The sequence below is a fragment of the Dryobates pubescens genome, chromosome 5 (assembly GCF_014839835.1).
Source record: "Dryobates pubescens isolate bDryPub1 chromosome 5, bDryPub1.pri, whole genome shotgun sequence".
NCBI classification, from domain to species: Eukaryota; Metazoa; Chordata; class Aves; order Piciformes; family Picidae; genus Dryobates; species Dryobates pubescens.
The window spans coordinates 47,241,154-47,259,825 of record NC_071616.1 but is presented as its reverse complement, the minus strand read 5'-3'; the positions used below and the strand labels follow the sequence as shown (position 1 = coordinate 47,259,825).

The window sequence follows — 18,672 nt, the reverse complement described above, 5'->3', positions numbered from 1 at the left end:
AGGAAGAACTGCCCATCGTAAGTGAAGATCTGCTTCGTGATCACCTGAGGAACCTGAAAGTGTCCAAGTCCATGGGACCCCACGGGATACACCCAGAGGTACTGAGAGAACTGGCAGAGGAGGTTGCTAAACCCCTCTCTAGTCTATTCCAAAAGTCCTGGCAGTGTGGGGCAGTCCCCACAGACTGGAACAGGGGAAACCTTATTCCCATCTTCAAAAAGGGTAAGAAGGAAGAACCAGGCAATCCCAGGCACAACTGCAGGCTGGGTAGGGACTGGCTGGAAAGCAGCCCTGAGGAGAGAGGCTTGGGGGTGCTGGGGGAGGAGAAGCTCAACAGGAGCTCTCAGGGTGCACTTGCAGCCCAGAGAGCCAAGCAGGGCCTGGGCTGCAGCAAGAGAAGTGTGGCCAGCAGGGCCAGGGAGGGGATTCTGCCCCTCTGCTCAGCTCTGGGGAGACCCCACCTGGAGTACTGCCTCCAGTTCTGGAGCCTCTATTAAAAGAGGGATCTGAAGGTGCTGGAAGGTGTCCAGAGCAGGGCCAGGAGGATGAGCAGAGGGCTGGAGCTGCTCTGCTGTGAGGACAGACTGAGGGAGTTGGGGCTGTTCAGTCTGGAGAAGAGAAGGCTCTGAGATGACCTCATTGTGGCCTTGCAGGATCTGCAGGGGGCTACAAGAAGGCTGGGGAGGGACTGCTCAGGATCTCAGGTAGTGCTAGGACTGGGGGGAATGGAATGAAGCTGGAGGTGGGGAGATTCAGGCTGGAGGTGAGGAGGAAGTTCTTCCCCATGAGAGTGGTGAAGCCCTGGGATGGGTTGTCCAGGGAGGTGGTTGGGGCCCTGTCCCTGGAGGTGTTTAAGCCCAGGCTGGATGAGGCTCTGGCCAGGCTGATCTAGTGTGGGGTGTCCCTGCACATGGCAGGGGGGTTGGAACTGGATGATCCTTGTGGTCCCTTCCAACCCTGACTGATTCTGTGATTCTATGATGCTAACTCATGTTCTGTGGCTACTGTAACAGTGAAATAATACACTGACACTTTTGTAATGCCACTGCTTCTGAATCCACTACAAATAAGAGGTGTGAGCCAACTCTCACTTTCAAAGTGAAGAACAAGTAAGATTTTTCCAGCATGAGACACTGGAGAAAAAAAATTCCATGAGGTCTGGGTGAAACAGTGTGCACCAATTCTAACAAAACCCCAGCAAACCAAAGCCAATTCCCTGGAAGAAAACTACACAGAACTTACCAGATGGGATGCAACCTCCACCCCCCTCACCACTTGGGATGCAGTGTAGTCAAGGCTGCACTGCCATACTGTTGTGTATTGAAAGGGTGTTCATGCCAGTGTACACTCCAAGAGAGAGGCAGGAGAGAGCCTTTCACAGGCCACCAGGACTGACAAGGATGCTGCAGCAAACAGCAGGTTAGCCTTCCGGTGATGCTCTGCACCAGCTGCTCACAGCAAGTGCTGGGATACAAACCCTGAAGTCAGATAAACCCTTACACATCCCTCTGCCTTCCCACCCCTTTCTGACTGCCAGCAGTATGTAGTCCTCACTTTCAGAAAGCAGCCAGCATGAGCAAATCCATTGGAGTCTACAAGCACAGCATCTCAGCTGTCAGTCCCTGGGGCTGGCAGGCCACCTGCACACTAACACTGAAGCTTGCACCAAGCAGGTGCAGGACCACTAAATGCCACTCACATTCAGCCCAGTGACCACCATGGGAAACAGGAGCACAGGACACTAGAGGTTAGAAGGGACCCCCAGAGATCAGGGGGTCCAACCCACAGACTCTGATTAGCAGCATCAGGCTGGTTTCTGTGGCATGCAGTTGGGGATGGCACAACACTTACTCTGGCAGAACATAACTTTGTACCCAGAAGTGAAACCAGTCTTCCCAACACACCTCCCTGCTTGTGAAAGGCTATTCTACCACCTGTGACTCCTCCTCACCAACTTTAGCATCACATACTCACTGGAGAGGGAGCTTTGCTGTTCTCATCCTCGTTGTCAAAAACGATTTCGCTGTCAGAATCTGTGGTTGGCCTGTTTGAAAAACGAGAAAGGGAAAGCAAGAAACACCACAAGTTTGGGGTACCAAGAGCTATTTACTAGGAAACCCAGAAGCTATTTGCACAAGAAGAAGGAAATCTCAGCTTCTGTTGAAGCCCTTCCATGTGCCTTCCACAAAACAAAGCAACCCAAACCCAGGAAAGCCACGCTTGCAGTGACAGCCCAGGCTCTCGGAGGGCAGATGTGGGTCTGCACCAGGAACAATGTCTGCGTGTACTAAAACTGAGCTGAGTTTACTTACTTGCTTAAACCAAACCCCACCCTGCAGGCAGGTAAGGAATGAGTTAGTAAAAGGAACAGACAAGTAAGAGTCATGTTTCTGTCACTGTTCAGTAAAAACTCTGCTCAAGGCTAGAGAGGACAGTCCAGCCCTGACAGGAATGGTAAGAAACCTCCAGAAGCCTAAACCCAGTTTTCCCTTGTACACTGACAGTTCTTAGCCATGCATTCTGCCCCTGGCTGACCGCTGGCAAACAGTGTTTGACCCAGGGGACAGAAGCAAGTGACTTACAGAAGCCAGCACTTACAGAAAGGACTGTGAGAACACCCCGTCCCCATCCTCCTCCTCGTCACTGGACTCCTGGGCAGCTCCACTGAACTTGCCGCTGGAGGAGCGCTCACAGGAGGTGCTCCACTCCACGGAGCTGGTGAGGGCCGGGGGCGGCACGTCGGGCTCCAGCTGCTGGGTGGCCAGGCCGAGCAGCCCGGCCCTGGCGGCCGCTCTCCTCTCCTCGGCCGCCTCGGAGGCCGGCGGCGCGGGCACGGGGCTCTGGTGCCTCTCTATCCAGGCGTTGTAGTACCTGACGATGTTCTCGTGGTTGAGGCGGGACAGCAGCGTCACCTCCCCCTTGATCCTGCGGAACTGCTTGCTGGCGGGGCTGAGGCGGACGCGCTTCACCGCGTAGTAGCAGCCGTCCAGCTTGTTCCGCACCTGCGGGGCGCACGCCAGAGGCTGGGCACGGCCTTACCGGGGAGAGTGGCTGCTTCCCTCCCCCTGGCACACTCCTACCCTGCGAACACAAGCCTGCTGCCCAGACTCCCAGCAACCTCCCGTCCAACTCATCAGGCTGCCCGCTGCGGATGAACCCCGCGGCGCAGGCGCAGCGCCACACCGTGCGAACACCGCAGAGAAAAACACATCCCCAGCAAGGCTCCCACAGGGGAAACCACTTTATCCCTTAAAATCACAGAACGGTCCAGGGAGGGGAAGGAACCTCCAGAGGTCCCTGCAGTCAGCAGGGACATCCCCAACTAGACAAGGCTGCCCGGGGCCTCATTGAGTCTTACCTGGAATATCGCTAGGGAAAGGGGCCTCAACCACCTGCCTGGACAACCTGTTCCAGTGTTCCACCACCCTCATAGTGAAGAGCTTCCTCCAGATATCCAATCTAAACCTGCCCTTCTCTAGCTTGAAGTCATTGCCCCTGGTCCTGTCCCTGCAGGCTTTCGTAAACAGTCTCTCCCCATCCTTCCTATGGCCCCTTGTAGGTACTGGCAGGCTGCTATCAGGTCTCCCTGGAGCCTCCTCTTCTCCGGACTGAAGAACCCCAGCTCCCTCAGCCCATCCTCACAGCAGAGGTGCTCCAAGCCCCTGATCATACCTTGATGACTGCTCCAAAAGCCCCCTTGCCAAGCAGCTGCAGCTCTTCAAACTCGTTGTAGTAGCGGGAAAACTGCCGCTGTGTTTCTGAGCAGAAGGAAGCGCCAGGGACCTGACCACTGGGCACCACAGTCTCAATGCAATCCATGCCTGCCGAGTCTGCAACCAGGACAACAAAGTTACCACCACTGGGAGCATGTGAGCTTGGAGACAAGGCACAGGGGACTGTCACATCATCAGCAGGGAAGATATAAACCAAAGTACCTTCAAGTGCAACTAAAAGCTAAAGCACAGAGGTGTGGTGGCAGGCTCTGGTACCAGCACACGCCCCAGCACAGCTCTGAAGTACCAATACCAATTGTGCTGCACAAAGAAACTGACTCTGACAAGAACCACAGGAGGGAAGAAGTCTCACTGGAATAGCATGTCCCAAGGACAAAGTGAAGGGTGCCATTTACACCATGCAGGGGGTGGGTGCATTTGTGGGTTCAATTAAACCATTGGCTTCCTCTGCTGCTGAAAGCACAGGGAGTCCAGCCCAGCTAGTCAGGGATACAGAAGCTAAAGGCCACTGCTAACCTAGAACACTCATGCAGACTTGTGAGGCTCTAGCACAGCCCCGTTCTTCTGTTACTGCAGGCATGTAGGCTGCTCAATCAGCAGGAGGTGGAAAGAACAAAGCCTCTTACCATCCAGATTTTCCTCAGCCACAGGGATTTTCATCTGTGCAATGTTCACAAAGCTGTGCTGTAACAGCTGCTGAGGAGTCCATCTTGCCTTGTCCTCCAAGCAAACACATCTGTCAGCAAACCAAGATGAGAACTGCTTAAGCATCTACTCCACATCAGGCCAAAAGGCTCAGAACTGTCTCCTCATATTTAAGAAATTATCACCTTGATCATTCAGATGGAATCAGAAGCACAAAGTGACTTAGCCACAGTGACACACAAAGTTGGTGGCAGGGCAGAGAGAAGAGCACCGCAGCTGTCCCCCCAAGCCCCAGAGCAGCAGCCCGGGCTGGGAGGGAGCAATCATCTCTTCTCTGGCGACTGGTGCCACAGGGGGGCTTAGCTGCTCTCTCACAGAGCCCTTCAAGTCTTTAGAAAGGAATGCTTAAAGAGCCAAGAGAAAAAGCAACAGGAATGCACCCAACGTACTTCTCCAGGAAATCCTGGAAGTCAGCAGGCAAACTGGCAGGGACAGCAACCGGGTATCCCTTGGCCGCCTGGCCCTGGCTGAGCGCCAGCAGCAGCAGCCCCAGGCTCCAGACGTCTCCCTTCTTGCCAGGCTTGCTGGGCAGCAGGTCCTCACTGAAGCGCACCTTGGGCTGCTCAAACACGTCTGCCTTGCAGATGTCAGCCAGGCGCTTGGAGATGCTGTAGTCTGTCACCTTGAGGTGGCCTTCAGCATCCACCAGCACGCTGGCAGCACCAAGGACCTTGTGCACCACCGAATTGCTGTGCAGGTAGTCGAGAGCTGACAGGATCTGGGTGGCATAATGGCGCAGCTGCTCCACTGGGACTGGAGTCTCCTTCTCCAAGTAGGTAGCAAGGCTGCAGCCACCGACGTGCTCCACCAGCATGTGCACCACGATGGACTCCTCCCGCTCCTGAAGGGTCAGGCTTTTGTAGTGCACTATGTTGGGGTGGCTCAGCTTGGTCAGGGAGCTGAACTCTGTCTCTGCACCCTGAAGCTGTCAGAGAAACACAAGGTGACATGCACTATGTCAGTGCCCAGCACAACCCCTGCAGAGGGGTTCCCTGCAGGGGACACCCTGTCCTCTTCTGGAAGGGCAGCGCTGTACCCAGGGGCTAAGGACACCCTGCCAGGGAAGCCTGGCTCCCTCTGTCCCCCCAGGGCTTGTTGGGGTTTTGGTTATGCACTCCCACAAATCTATTTTCTTGCACTGACATCATTGCAGATGATCTCCTCAGTACCCACTATCCACACCGTCTTTTGTGCTGCAGCCACCTTGAACAGCAGCACTTTCAAGCTCATCACCACCTTCCCAAGCTGAACATCAAGCAGCAGCCTCAAACAAAGCACTGGACCTCATCTAACCTTTATTAAACCTTACACAATACAGGCATTACCTGCTTCTTACACTTCTCAATCTTTTCTATTTCATGTGTTGTAAGGCACCTTCCCATCTTCTTTTGCCAGTGCAGAACCCACTCATATATCAGAACAAAGTCTCCACTGCGAATTTCCAAGGCATTGTAGACTGATTTACCAAGCTGTTCATCCTTGCCTGCACACAAAGGCAGAGAAGAGGGACAGGGCTTCTTTGGCTGAAGGACTTGCCAAGAGCTCCTGCAAAGGCTAAACAAACACCAGTAAGGCTGCCTTCTAGAACTTCAGAAACACACAGACCTGCTTCAGTTGAGCCATGTAAGTATGAAGATACCAGGTGTGGTGAGACTGAATGCTGTGCAGCAGGAGCCAAAAGAATGCAACAGCAAGCACATTGGCAAAAACTGCTGCTTTTTAAATCATTTCAGCTCTTAAATGCACACTCCTCCTGCTGAGCAGATGCTGAGCTTCACCCACAGTAGTGTAATTGTTCCTCCTCAAGCTGCAAAATCATTTTTCTTTGCTCCAGAGACTTTCAGGCTGCTCACCCTGTCACTGAGGAACTGCTGTGCTGAAAACCACAAAGGCATTTGATGGCCTCTTCATACAGACCTCATGGAGAACGCCTCTCAGCACTGAAACCTCCTGTCCTTGTATTTCTGCTGTTGCTAAAATCACTGCTTTTGTGCCATGGCTACCAGCAGCAGTGGAAGCAGAGCACGTGTGCATTTCTAAGCCTGTGCTTATCCCTGCTTCCACATGGCTGAGAGCTAGAGGACTTCTTGCTTGGTAGCCTTGTGGATCTGACCAGCTACTTACATCTAAGTGCAAATTGGTTTGGGTATTATTTTAGTTGTGTAGGGAACACAATGTGTTGAGAAGGTGGAGTTTCTGTATGGCTATTCAGTTCTGCAACTGTGTCTGGAGAAGCAAATTTTTAGTCATAATAGTCCTAAGAAAATGCAAAGTAACCTTTCCCATGGCTCTCCCCCACTCTGTGACATTTCACCAGCCACAATATTCTCTCCACCCTTGCTGCTTGCACCTGTGGTTTAAGCTCTTCTTCTAAAACAAGCCACCCAACTCCCACAAAAGCCCCATCCAACCCCCAGTGTTCCGAGCTGCAGCTGCAATGTTGCTTACCCAGGCACTTTCCTTTATGGACAGTGAGGAGTCCAGCACCAGCGGTGCTGAAGTTCAAAACCTGATGGTTCCCTGGGGCCTCCTTGTTACTGCCTGTGGAAAGCTGCCGTTCTCGCCTGCAGTGGGAAGACAACATTCCGCTCCAACACACACAGCCTGCATTGCTGCACTCCCTAGTCCCTACAGACACCCATGCTGTAAGAGACCTCTGCCTCTAGTGAATATCCCTTCATGTCAAAGACCCTGAGCCAGTGCCAGGTGTTTGTGTCTGGTCAGAAATCCAGCAGCAAGAGCATGTGACATGGAGTCTGCATTCAAAGCCAGGAGCTGAAACCAAACCTTAGAACTTCTGCACTCCGAGTTGGGAGTGGGAAAGAAAAAGAAGTAAAAATACCACAGCTCTGAAAAAGCCCTGAGTAGGATTTGCATCTCTTTCAGAACAGCACAGGAAGCAAATGTGTGCAGTTCTGGAAGTGCATTCTAGCTTCAGCTTCATTCATTTTCCTAACTTAAAATGAGCTCCCTGTTTGCCTCCCTTACTACTCTAAACTCCTCCAAGGGCAGGGAAGCTTTACAAAACCTTTCCAAGCAAGTCTGACCAGGGTGTTTCTTCTCAAGTGCATCATGGAGCTGCACTGAGCCTGAAAGAACTCATGACCACTAACCCAGAGCAACCTCCACTATTTCTTACAATCAAATGAACAGAAACATCAGCAGTGCAAGAATATCCTCCAAACAGATGCAATCACATACAGAGACCATAGGAGTCTGTAGAGGGTCATGTAAAAGCTCTTTCAAAATATTGGCTTTATTTGGAAAAGAAACAAAGCCAAAGCCAAACCAGTAACAAAAGAGCAACACAGAAAGGAGATGCCAAAGGGAACTTCTCCTGAGTGCGGTCTAAAGCAGAGCACACCAAGACAACAACTGGCCTCTTGAGCTCGAACATGTATTGTACAAGGGAGGTTCTTCTAGATTCTAAAAGCCTTCTGAAGTTCATTGTCCCTCCAGCCAAAGTTTCAGGCTTCATAAACACAAATCTGGCAGCAGAGCCCTCAGAGAAGTGCACACCCTTTGCTCATCCCTACAGACAGAGCATCACCATTGTCCCCTCAGAAAGCTGCTCTGCCCTAATGGCAGCCGACATTATCCAGTTCTCCAACAGGGGTATCTTGCCAGCAAGTCTGGAGAGCAATGGAAGCTGTCATTTATTGTGCTATTCCAAAACCTTCATAAGCTTCTTTTAAAAGAATTTCTTTCTGTACTTGCCAGCATCCTTTGAAGCAACCAAGGAAGCCCTGAATGGACCTTCCAATGACTGCCAAAGATTTTCTGATTTCAGCTGAAGGCCAAGCTGAACTGGGGACTTCAGGTTATCCATAGCAAAGGAATTAGTTGAAGCATGCCAAATAAAGAGGAAAAGCAAAAGGGGGTGGAGACCAAAACAAAGGGCTGAGCAACATGACACTTTAGTCTCCTGCCTTCAGATTTAACTTTGAAATCTAATGTTAGGGGGAAATAAGCAAAAGAGTTGTCCATGCCACCAGACAACCTTACTTTGAACGTCCAGCTGAATTTGGCCGGTGCTTATTGCTCGCTCCCTGCTCCGCACAGCTCCCATTTAAGCTGGAAGCAGCTCTGTGCCCTGCAGTCTCTCTCCTCTGGGAATGTTCTTGACTTGTCAAGGCAGCTATTTCCAAACGTTCCTGTTGGTCAGGAAAACCACCAAGTAAGTACAGAAACTGCTCCTGTCCCCAAGCTATCAAAGTACTTGTCTGTTACTCTTCAGAGTCACCCACACCACAGAAGACATGGGGTGTCATAAGACACAGAGGTGAGGCCAGGAGGAAGGGTGGGGATTCAGAAAGTGCACTCCAGCGCTGTCCATGGACAAGAGTGTAAATGGTTTACAATGAAAGCAGAACTTCTGCTATGGTTGTTTGAAAATATCCCCCCCCCAAGACACTTAAGGTGCCCATGCATTAAACTGTCTTCCCTTGGAGCTGGTTACACTCCAGAAATAAGACCCTATTTTAACCTACATCTATTAGAAGTACTGGATGAGAAAAGCTGTTCAAGACAATTCAGTCTTCAATGTTTTATAAGCATCTGCTGCAGCACTGGCATGGAGCTACTGCACACACGCTTAGAAAGAATACCTGCTTGGCAATCTCCTTCTTTTTCCTTTCTTCTCTTTTCTCTTCTTCCCTTCTCTGAATCTCATTAAGGATTTCTCGTTGCTGAAACAGATTTCAGCACTGTTAGAAATGCAACAGCACCTGCGGTGCAACTGCTGATCTTACCTTGGGTAAAAAAGCCAAAGCCAAGGCAGCTGTGATGCAGATTTTTCAGCAAGGCCTAGTGCCAGCTGCAGCAGCACACTGCTCATACAGTGGCCACAGAGGAGCTCATGCAGACTGCAAGTCCCTGCTATGCAGGATGGGTTACACAGCCATGATTGCTGGTGTTGCAAGAATACAGGGTTATGCACACCACAGTTTCCCTCACCTCCTGCTCTTCTCTTCTCCTGACCTCCTGTGCTCTCCGCAGCTCCTCCTCAGCCAGCCTTTCTCGTTCTTTTTGATGGTTTTTCAGCATTTCTTCGTGGAAAGACTTGGGAGGTGGCTTGTTGTGCTCACTGAGAAATGACTGTACATGGTCAGCAAGTTCAAATATCATCACCTGAAAGAAAATAGACATGAATGACATTCAAAGGACAAGTAGATGGCGCAGCAAAATGACACTCAAAAGAGCAATATGGCAGCACTGTGACTGCTGATTTGGTTACTTTTCAGGGAGAGTCTACCACAGCTTAAAGCAGAGACAAGATCTCAGCTTGACACACTTCCCCACCGCTCTCTTCTTACCCCACTTGGGCAGAACATCACTGCTCCTAAACACAGCAGAAAAAAGGCAGAGTGGCATGGAGGGGCTGCCCTACAGACACAGAGTCAGCTGTGGAGCTCAGTGTTCTGGCTGAGGTCTCCTGCCCTTCGCTTCAGTACGAGAGGCACAAGATGACAGTGAAACACTCCCCAGGGAATCGCTGTTGGATTGAACTGCTCCAGCCACTGACCGTATCTAAACGAAGATGCAAAGTGCAGAGACCTCTCAGCCTCAGCATCAGCCTTGCTCTCCGTGCTGTGAGACAGCATGAGCCGTGAGCTCTGCATCCAAGCAGGGCTCCAGCTGGCACCATTTACACACACGCTCTGTTCTAAGTCCGTGCATGTTCCGGACTCGCACGGGTTGGAAGCATCCTTCAGAAAGACTGAAAGTCTCTCCTTTCTCAGCAGCTCTGCAGCTTGCACTTCCATGTCCCGTGTCTCACTGTATTACCCCACTCATCACAGGGACTGAAGCTCACAGTGTATGTCTCAAGGACCCAAGAAGCTCTTACCTCTCCGCAGCGCTGCTTTGCTAGTTCAGCTAGTCTGGACTTTAACTCATTGATTTTCTCATTCGACAAGCCTTTGGAATTCCTGAGCTGTATTTCAGGGACACTGGGGGACAGCAACAGAACAAAACCTCCTCATTAGGCATATTGAGTGTAAAAAGCAACTGAATGTTGGTAAAAATGGTGGGTGGGAAAGGAAAGGAGCTCATAGTGGCAATTAGCCAATGCTCAAATAAGCAGCACATGAACAGTATACACACACCACAGAACAGAGCCAGCTGCACTGCTCCATATTCCCTACCACCGGCTTTTCTGCCTGGTTAGTTATACCAAACAGAAGAACTAACAAAGGAACCCTGCAGGCTCCCACAATTCAGCTCTTAGGCAGTAATTTACATACCAATCTCTTAAAAATACTCATAGCATAACAGTTAGGTGTTTGAAACTGTTCAGCACCACTGCACTGGTTACACAAACCTGAGAGGTATGCAATAAATAATTAAGAGCTACACTGGAAAGGTTTAAAACTAAGAAGTAAAATGTCTGCAGCTATGCTAGCCTAAATAAATAATAGAAAGAGTGGCTGTTAAGCCCCATGTTCCAGGCTCTAACTGAACGGTGACTTGGTAAGGAACACCACTGCCCCTGGGCACCACTCATGCCACAGCTAAGGGTGTGGATGGGCTGAAGGGAGTGATGCTTTGAGCACAAGCAGTGGCACCAGGACTGCATGAACGATGAATAGAGCCCAGAATGCCAATCCAAAGTGCTGGGGGTGAGTTGATCACCTGCTGTTCTTCTTACATTCTCTATGGAGAACTCCTCCAAAAGGCTAATCCAGCAGAGAGCAGGAACAGCAGATACAAGTAAGGCAGCAGACTGCTTTAGAAGAGAAACTCCAGTCCCTCTCTCAGCATGCCCTGAGCTGAAAAAGTTTCCAAAGGGCCCTCAGATGCTAGCAGGGACCTGTGTTTATGTCATTTCAAGCTACAAAGTGGGGCTGAAGTCTTGCACTGACAAATGCACCTCTATTACTCTGCACTGCACCGAAGACCACAACCAGCCAGGTGCCCGATTCTGCAGTCAGCTATTCTGACATACCACAGGTGAGCAAATGCTGAGATGCAGAAAGCAAAAGTAATAGCGGTGAATGCAGCTGCATGTTTTCCAGCTTTCCATCTCACTATGGGCACCAGACAAATGTTCAGGGAAGAAAGGCTGCACGTCAGTGCTCACTCACGTGTCAGGGTAAGTGTGTGGACACTTGACCCACAGATCCACCCTGGCATACACTTCATGATCTCCAGTCAGTCCCTGAGGACGCAGAACCAAAGTCATTTCCGGAGGCTGCCGTACCTGCAACGGAACCCAGAACTTTAGGTTTCAGAGCGGGGTTGGGTTTTAATGAAAGCACACAACTCTCACAGCCTGCAGTACGGCTGAATTCAGGTTAGGCCACCCAGACTCAAACCCATCTGTGAGTGCACTGGCACTGCTGAATGGGAGTGAACTGGCTGGCTGATCATCACAACTGAGCCAGGGTGGTTTAGAACCTCCTCACCTAAGTGTTGGTACAGCTCCTAGACAGATGACAGAGACTGAGCAGAAAGGAGCTTCTCAACCCCTTGCATTCTGCTTACTGTGGGCCAGAAGTAGGAAAAAGCTAAATAAATGTCACACAGGTTATTTATGGAAGGTCACAAATTGAAGCCTTCATCACAGCAGCAATCTTGTTTCTTTCCTGTTTGTTTCAGATCACTAACAAACACCAACCAATGCCTCCTGACAGGACAATAGACTTCTCACATCATAGCTGTATGCACAGGGTGTGGCCAAACAAATGGGCACTGATTTTTCTGTAGTTGTATTTGTGAGTTTGGCACCAAGAAGAACTTTAACAAGCACTGCCATTCTCCACCCCAGTGGGCTCCGAGTGTCTGCTCCAAATCAGTACCCACTAAAACAGGACCACATGAACATCCTAACTCTGTCGATTAGGAAATTAAACAACCACCCAAACCTTAGTAACAGGACAAACAGGGAAATAAAGACCATATGGGACAGCAAATACAGAAACAGCTTAGCAGACGCCCTCAATGTTCCCTTTTTCCTTCCAGCAGGGAAGAGAACAGGTTAAGTCGAGGGCCCACCAGGCAGAAATTTAAGGGAGTGCGGCCTACAACACTTCTGAAAATCCAGCAACTAACTAACAGAGTTTACCTCAAGTACCATGGAAAAACAAAGTTTCTAGGTGGCTGCAAGAATTCCAAGTTCGGGTTTTCTGCAGAATAAAGTTAGCAGGGGCTATGATTTATTTTGTAGAAACTAAAGACAAAAGAGTGTAAGAAGAAACACCAACAGCCGTGGACTTGGGGAACCGAAAAGAATGATCAGCACCTCCAGGTACGGGAAAACAGTGCCACGGATGCAGCTGGAAAAGTCATCAATTAGACATTGTGGGTACAAAAGAGAAATGGAAAAGTGTAGTGAGCACTGGACCTGAGCATTAATTAGTTGTAATTAAAACCAAACAAACTACAAAAATGAAAGGTGCAAGTATTATCACGGAAGCAGCCACAGCTGAGTAAACCGCAGCCCAGAACACGCGAGGATCAGCAAGGTGTACAGCGATGAGGTGAATTAATGAGGCGGTACGCGGCTAGGCAGGTGACTTACGAGGCAATTATGAAAACCAAGCCGGCAATTAAAATGCAAACTCTAGGCACAGCGTTAATCCCGGTGCGAACGCGTGGATCTAGAGGACGAAATTAGCCGCCCGGGGGGGACGGCGTGAAAACAGTGCCCGTCCAGAAACACAAGGACCGGAGCCCTGCGACAGAGCGCCGAGCGCGACCCCACCGCCAGCAGCCCGGCCCGCAGGGGCCAGGGATGCGCTGTGCCTCCTGCCGCTCCCGCCCACCCGAGGGAAGGGCAACGAGCGACGCTGCCTCCCTGGCGCTTAAGGCGAGCAGGGAGCGCTCAGGCAGCAGCTACAAGGCCGCCACGCCCCGAGGGGCCCGACGAGGGGCAGCCCCCGGCCGGAGCGGAGCCCAACTGGCTTCCCGCACGCAGCCGCGGGGTCCCGCTCGCTACCTTCCAGGCCTGGTTCTGCCGCAGATCCTGGAAGTCCTGCCCGTAGATGGACTCCAGCACCTGGAGCTCGTTCTCCTGCCGCATCTGGTAGCTCTCCGCCGGCTCCGCGGCTGCCTCCGCCGGCAGCTGCCGGGCGCCGCCGGCCCGGGCCATGTCAGCTGCCCCGGGGGCGGGCGGCAGCCATGGCGGGCGGCACTGCCGCGCTGCCACCCTGCCAAGCGGCCCCGGCCCCGGCCCCGGCCCCGCCTCCGTGACGGCACAGGAGGAGCCGGCGCCGCCGCTAGCGGATGGTGGCCGCGGGTAGGGCCGGGGCAGGCGGCTGGCGGCGCTTTAGCCCCGGGTCGCATGGGCCGTGAAGAGAACGGCTCCTGGCGGCCTTTCTGCGGCTCTGCCAGCGGTGCGCTGCCCGGCGCTGCATCCCGCCCGGCGCTGCATCCCGCCCGGCGCTGCATCCCGCCCGGCGCTGCATCCCGCCCGGCGCTGCATCCCGCCCGGCGCTGCATCCCGCCCTGCTCGGGACTCCTGGCCCCGGCCTCTTGCGTCCCAAATGCCTCCTCCTGCAAGCTGCGCAGCCCCAGAGGGGTTGTGCCTCATGCACTCATGGAACACCTCGGCTGGAAGGAACCCGTAGGGGTCACAGAATCGTTCCGGTTGGAAAAGACCTCTAAGATCATCGAGCCCGGCTGTCAACTTAGCACAGCCGAGCCCACCACTAAGCCATGAAAGATCCAAATGCCAGTAGCTGCTGGGTGCATTTTTTTTAGAGGCCTCGAGAAAGACTGGCAAAGGCGTGGGGGAACCCACAAAATCCAGAATGGATTTCAGGATGTAGAGCTAGGGCAGGATACAAGATTATGCAGAAACTAAAAACCTTTCCACCAGTAATTGCTAAGAGGTTGAACCCAGGCGGCCTTAGTCTTTGCCTGGGACTTGCAGACAGAGGGAGCTGGGGGTTGTTAGGGGAGCAAATGTGCCTTTATCCAGTCACTTCAGGTGGGAACTGCTGACCAGAAGGATAGCCACAAAGTGACGTAGCCTTTCAAGTTTTGAGAACTTAACAACCCTCCTCCCCAAGTAAATTCATACATAGAAGATTATCTGTTAGCTGTGTAATCCCCAGGCAAAGGCAAAGCTGGCTGCCACACACCCAGACACCACACCGGGGTGGTCTCACTTGGTAGCAGATGCAGGAAACAGAATTAACTGAATCCTGGAGTTTTCCTTCTGCCTTAGCTCTACTCGTGTTCATAGCAGGATGCCCGTTCTTACCTTCCCCTAAAGATCAAACTCCCTCATCTCAGTTGAAAACCTGTTTCAGAGCCACACTTGGATTATTTTCAGTCTCTACAGCAGCAGTATGATAGATTCCATTTTTATTTTTTCTTTAATTTCATGAAACATCTTCTGATGCTTCTCTTTGTTTTACTTACAAGGTTTGTATCCGTGGAGTTTTGATCTTCACTTTAACTTTCTAACCTTCGAGTAGAGACTTTGTTGCAAACAGGCCACTTAAGGAGGGACTTTCTCTGCCGAATGGTTTCCACAGCCCTCCGTTTGCCCTGAAATGGAAAGCAGACAGCACTTTCAGTTTAAATTCTTGCCGTCCCAGCTGACGTTACAACTTAGTAACTGGTAGCTTCATAATGTCACTGGAATCTAATCAAACCCAAAGCTTTAACTGTATCACTATTCTGATGCTGTTCTCTGTTCCTCAGGCATCTGGGGATGCCTGGACTGTGCCTTCAGTGGGGCCATTTTTCTGTCTCATCTTCTTTATCTAACAAGAACAGAGATCTCCTTTTGTACAGCCAAGTGTGCCCTAGGGCACTCTAGTTCTTCTCTAGAGTTTCTTGCACCTTCTAAGAACTAGCTGCTGTATTTGGCCCTCTGGTGCAGCTGGGCATGCCCATCCACTGCTTTGTGTAAACAGCCTCTGGTGAAGACTAGAAACACAGCTTTCCAGGTCACAAATTCATCTTCTCTCCCACACAACCACACAACAAGAAGCCAATTTCAAGAGACTGTGCAGTAAGTAGTCAAGAAACTGCAGTAATTTTTATTAATCATAATTTAAGGGCTTACACTTCCCCGGTACTCATGTGGGGCACCAGTCCAGCACATGGGAAGCCTCTCCTGTTACACTGCTTAGTGGTGAGTGGGTCAGGGCACTGCATTGTTAAAAGCTGCCTGACTGCTCCTGACTTGGTGACTTGTCAAAATTATAACCAGTTGGGATAAAATGCTCTGGACCAGATGTCTGTGTCAGGCTATTTCATTTTAATTCTTTAAATTCTTTGTACAATGATTCACTGTTTCCAAGAAGAAAGGCAGAGAAAAATAACATCATCACAAAAGCATCCTGAGAATTTGGTTCAACAAGTGTGGTACCCCAGCAGAAGCAGGACATTTGATGGGTGAGGGGGAAGAGACAACCTCTTGCAGGCCCATGGCTTTGCTAGCTAGCCTCGTGCATAAAGAAACCCAAATTGTATTATTTGAGGGAAGAAAACAAAAATACTCACATGCTCCAGACTGGATTTCCTAGAGTACAGGGAAGAACACTTTAGAGGACACCCGCTCCAGACATGTGCATCTGGGCAGAAGCTTCCCTTCCTAAATGCAAAGCTCTCACATCCCACAACGCTGAAAGTTAATTGTAGCCATTCAAATGTCTCTGTGGGAGAGTGCTTTCACTCGCCCCTGTGCATCCAGAGGGCAGCCAGGGCGCCAGAGGTGAAGTGCAGAATAGAGAGGAGGATGCTGGAGGACGAGCTGCAGGAAGGGGATGATGTGTGAGTGGCTGCAAGCCAACAGGTCAGAGTGTGGTCACAGGCACTGGCCAAAACGGCCACTGGAACCATGGGGGACCCAGGGAGGAAGAAGCCGGTTCAGGAGTCCCCAGGAAACAAAGATGGGGACAAAGCATGGTGAAAGCTGCTGACCATTGTCTGGGGAAGGTGGGGAAAGGCTGGAACTGGCTGTCGGGCTGGGGAAGAGAAATGAATTACCAGCAAAGAGGCAGGGAGAGTGAGCTGGAGATTTGTATTCCCAGAGGAGTGAGAGGAGGCTACAAAGGTCAGGACTCAAGCACAGCAAGGTGCTGAGCAGGCTGTGGTGGCACAGGGTGGTGGCAGTCCCCATTTCCCTGTGTCTGGCAAACGTCTTTGAACCCATGACACTGCACCCAGCTTGCTCCAGCATCATCCGGGTGCACAGGACAGAGACCCCAGAAGGGAGTTTTGTGCTGTTGAGGATGCAGCAACCTTGCTGTGCAGGGGCTGCCCTCGAAGGCAGCTCTCTTCCAGCAGGCACTCCCAGATGTGCTGTGCAGGGGCTGCCCTCGAAGGCAGCTCTCTTCCAGCAGGCTCTCCCAGATGTGCTGTGCAGGGGCTGTCCTCGAAGGCAGCTCTCTTCCAGCAGGCTCTCCCAGATGTGCTGTGCAGGGGCTGTCCTCGAAGGCAGCTCTCTTCCAGCAGGCTCTCCCAGATGTGCTGTGCAGGGGCTGTCCTCGAAGGCAGCTCTCTTCCAGCAGGCACTCCCAGATGTGCTGTGCAGGGGCTGTCCTCGAAGGCAGCTCTCTTCCAGCAGGCTCTCCCAGATGTGCTGTGCAGGGGCTGCCCTCGAAGGCAGCTCTCTTCCAGCAGGCACTCCCAGATGTGCTGTGCAGGGGCTGTCCTCGAAGGCAGCTCTCTTCCAGCAGGCTCTCCCAGATGTGCTGTGCAGGGGCTGCCCTCGAAGGCAGCTCTCTTCCAGCAGGCACTCCCAGATGTGCTGTGCAGGGGCTGTCCTCGAAGGCAGCTCTCTTCCAGCAGGCTCTCCCAGATGTGCTGTGCAGGGGCTGTCCTCGAAGGCAGCTCTCTTCCAGCAGGCTCTCCCAGATGTGCTGTGCAGGGGCTGCCCTCGAAGGCAGCTCTCTTCCAGCAGGCACTCCCAGATGTGCTGTGCAGGGGCTGCCCTCGAAGGCAGCTCTCTTCCAGCAGGCTCTCCCAGATGTGCTGTGCAGGGGCTGTCCTCGAAGGCAGCTCTCTTCCAGCAGGCTCTCCCAGATGTGCTGTGCAGGGGCTGCCCTCGAAGGCAGCTCTCTTCCAGCAGGCACTCCCAGATGTGCTGTGCAGGGGCTGCCCTCGAAGGCAGCTCTCTTCCAGCAGGCTCTCCCAGATGTGCTGTGCAGGGGCTGTCCTCGAAGGCAGCTCTCTTCCAGCAGGCACTCCCAGATGTGCTGTGCAGGGGCTGTCCTCGAAGGCCGCTCTCTTCCAGCAGGCTCTCCCAGATGTGCTGTGCAGGGGTTGAAAAACCGTTTTTCCCCCAATCGTTGGACTAGCCGCTCTCAATCCAGGCCACACCAAGGGCAAAGGTGCACTCACTATACGGATGCACACTTTTTTCACAATTACACCCAGACACATGTCAGAGTTTTCCCGACACCCATGCTGGGTTCAACTCATAATGTCGGTACGTGCAGCTGAAGTCAGCGCTGTCTCCTGCCGTGCACCTGTCTGCACACACCGGCTCAGGCACTTCGCCTCCCAGCCGGCGCCTGTGCGCCGCCGGGGAACCGCGGCGCGGTGACCGCCCACGGGCCGCCGGCCCCCGCCGGCGCCGGCCCCCAGCGCTCCCCGGAAAGATGGCGGCGGCCCGCGGGAGCGCGGCGGAGGCAGGAGCGCGGCAGCGCCCTCTCCCGACCGGCCGCGGGTGGCGGCGGAGCGCGGCAGCTCGGCGGCCGGGCCGGGATGCTGGCACCCGTACGAGCAGGGGGCCACCGCCAGCAGCGCCTGGCGCGGGGCGCGCTCAGGGCGGATCACGCAGGAGCAGCCGGAGGCTTTGTGGTTCCTTGGCGGTTCGAGTACCCCTCTCCTTGGCATCCAAACCCGAACTGGTTTTCCCCGAGCAGCGCGGCGGCAGGCGCTGAGCAGCCGGGCACTGCCCTGGAGGCTGTGTGAGGCTCTGCCTGGCGGCCGGTGCCGCGCAGAGCAAGGAGGGGCGCGGGGCGAGCCACGTCTGCCCGCAGGAGCAGCCGGAGAGGACAGGACGCCGGGAGCGGTGCCGCGGGCGTAGAGATGACTTCGCTCTCTCGGGGCTGGGAGAGAAGCTAACGCCACAGAATCACACAATGTTAAGGGCCGGAAGGGACCTGGAAAACTCATCCAGTCCAACCCCCTGCCAGAGCAGGGTCACCTAGACCAGATCACACAGGAACGCATCCCGGCCAAGGCTGCGAGCGGGGCGGGGGCACACTGCCGGTGGTCCGGCAGCTTCCCCGAGGCGTTTCGGATGTGCGGGGAGTGGGGGCGAGGG

General features: G+C 52.9%; 1 protein-coding gene across 1 annotated transcript in view; it reads right to left on the bottom strand.

Annotated features, from left to right (window-relative positions):
• Window positions 1–13,603, bottom strand: part of EIF2AK4 (eukaryotic translation initiation factor 2 alpha kinase 4) — a 39,441-nt gene extending 25,838 nt beyond the window's left edge. Inside the window, exons 1-13 of the mRNA XM_054162133.1 lie at window positions 13,378–13,603; window positions 11,525–11,640; window positions 10,288–10,390; window positions 9,396–9,569; window positions 9,047–9,127; window positions 8,445–8,593; window positions 6,888–7,003; window positions 5,765–5,922; window positions 4,829–5,364; window positions 4,361–4,470; window positions 3,673–3,830; window positions 2,599–3,002; window positions 1,975–2,044 (exon numbers count right to left, since the gene is read on the bottom strand). Of these exons, the coding sequence (XP_054018108.1) occupies window positions 1,975–2,044; window positions 2,599–3,002; window positions 3,673–3,830; window positions 4,361–4,470; window positions 4,829–5,364; window positions 5,765–5,922; window positions 6,888–7,003; window positions 8,445–8,593; window positions 9,047–9,127; window positions 9,396–9,569; window positions 10,288–10,390; window positions 11,525–11,640; window positions 13,378–13,530 (2,328 nt within the window). The 5' untranslated portion in view covers window positions 13,531–13,603. The remainder of the gene's footprint in view (window positions 1–1,974; window positions 2,045–2,598; window positions 3,003–3,672; window positions 3,831–4,360; window positions 4,471–4,828; window positions 5,365–5,764; window positions 5,923–6,887; window positions 7,004–8,444; window positions 8,594–9,046; window positions 9,128–9,395; window positions 9,570–10,287; window positions 10,391–11,524; window positions 11,641–13,377) is intronic.
• Window positions 13,604–18,672: the final 5,069 nt, after the last annotated feature.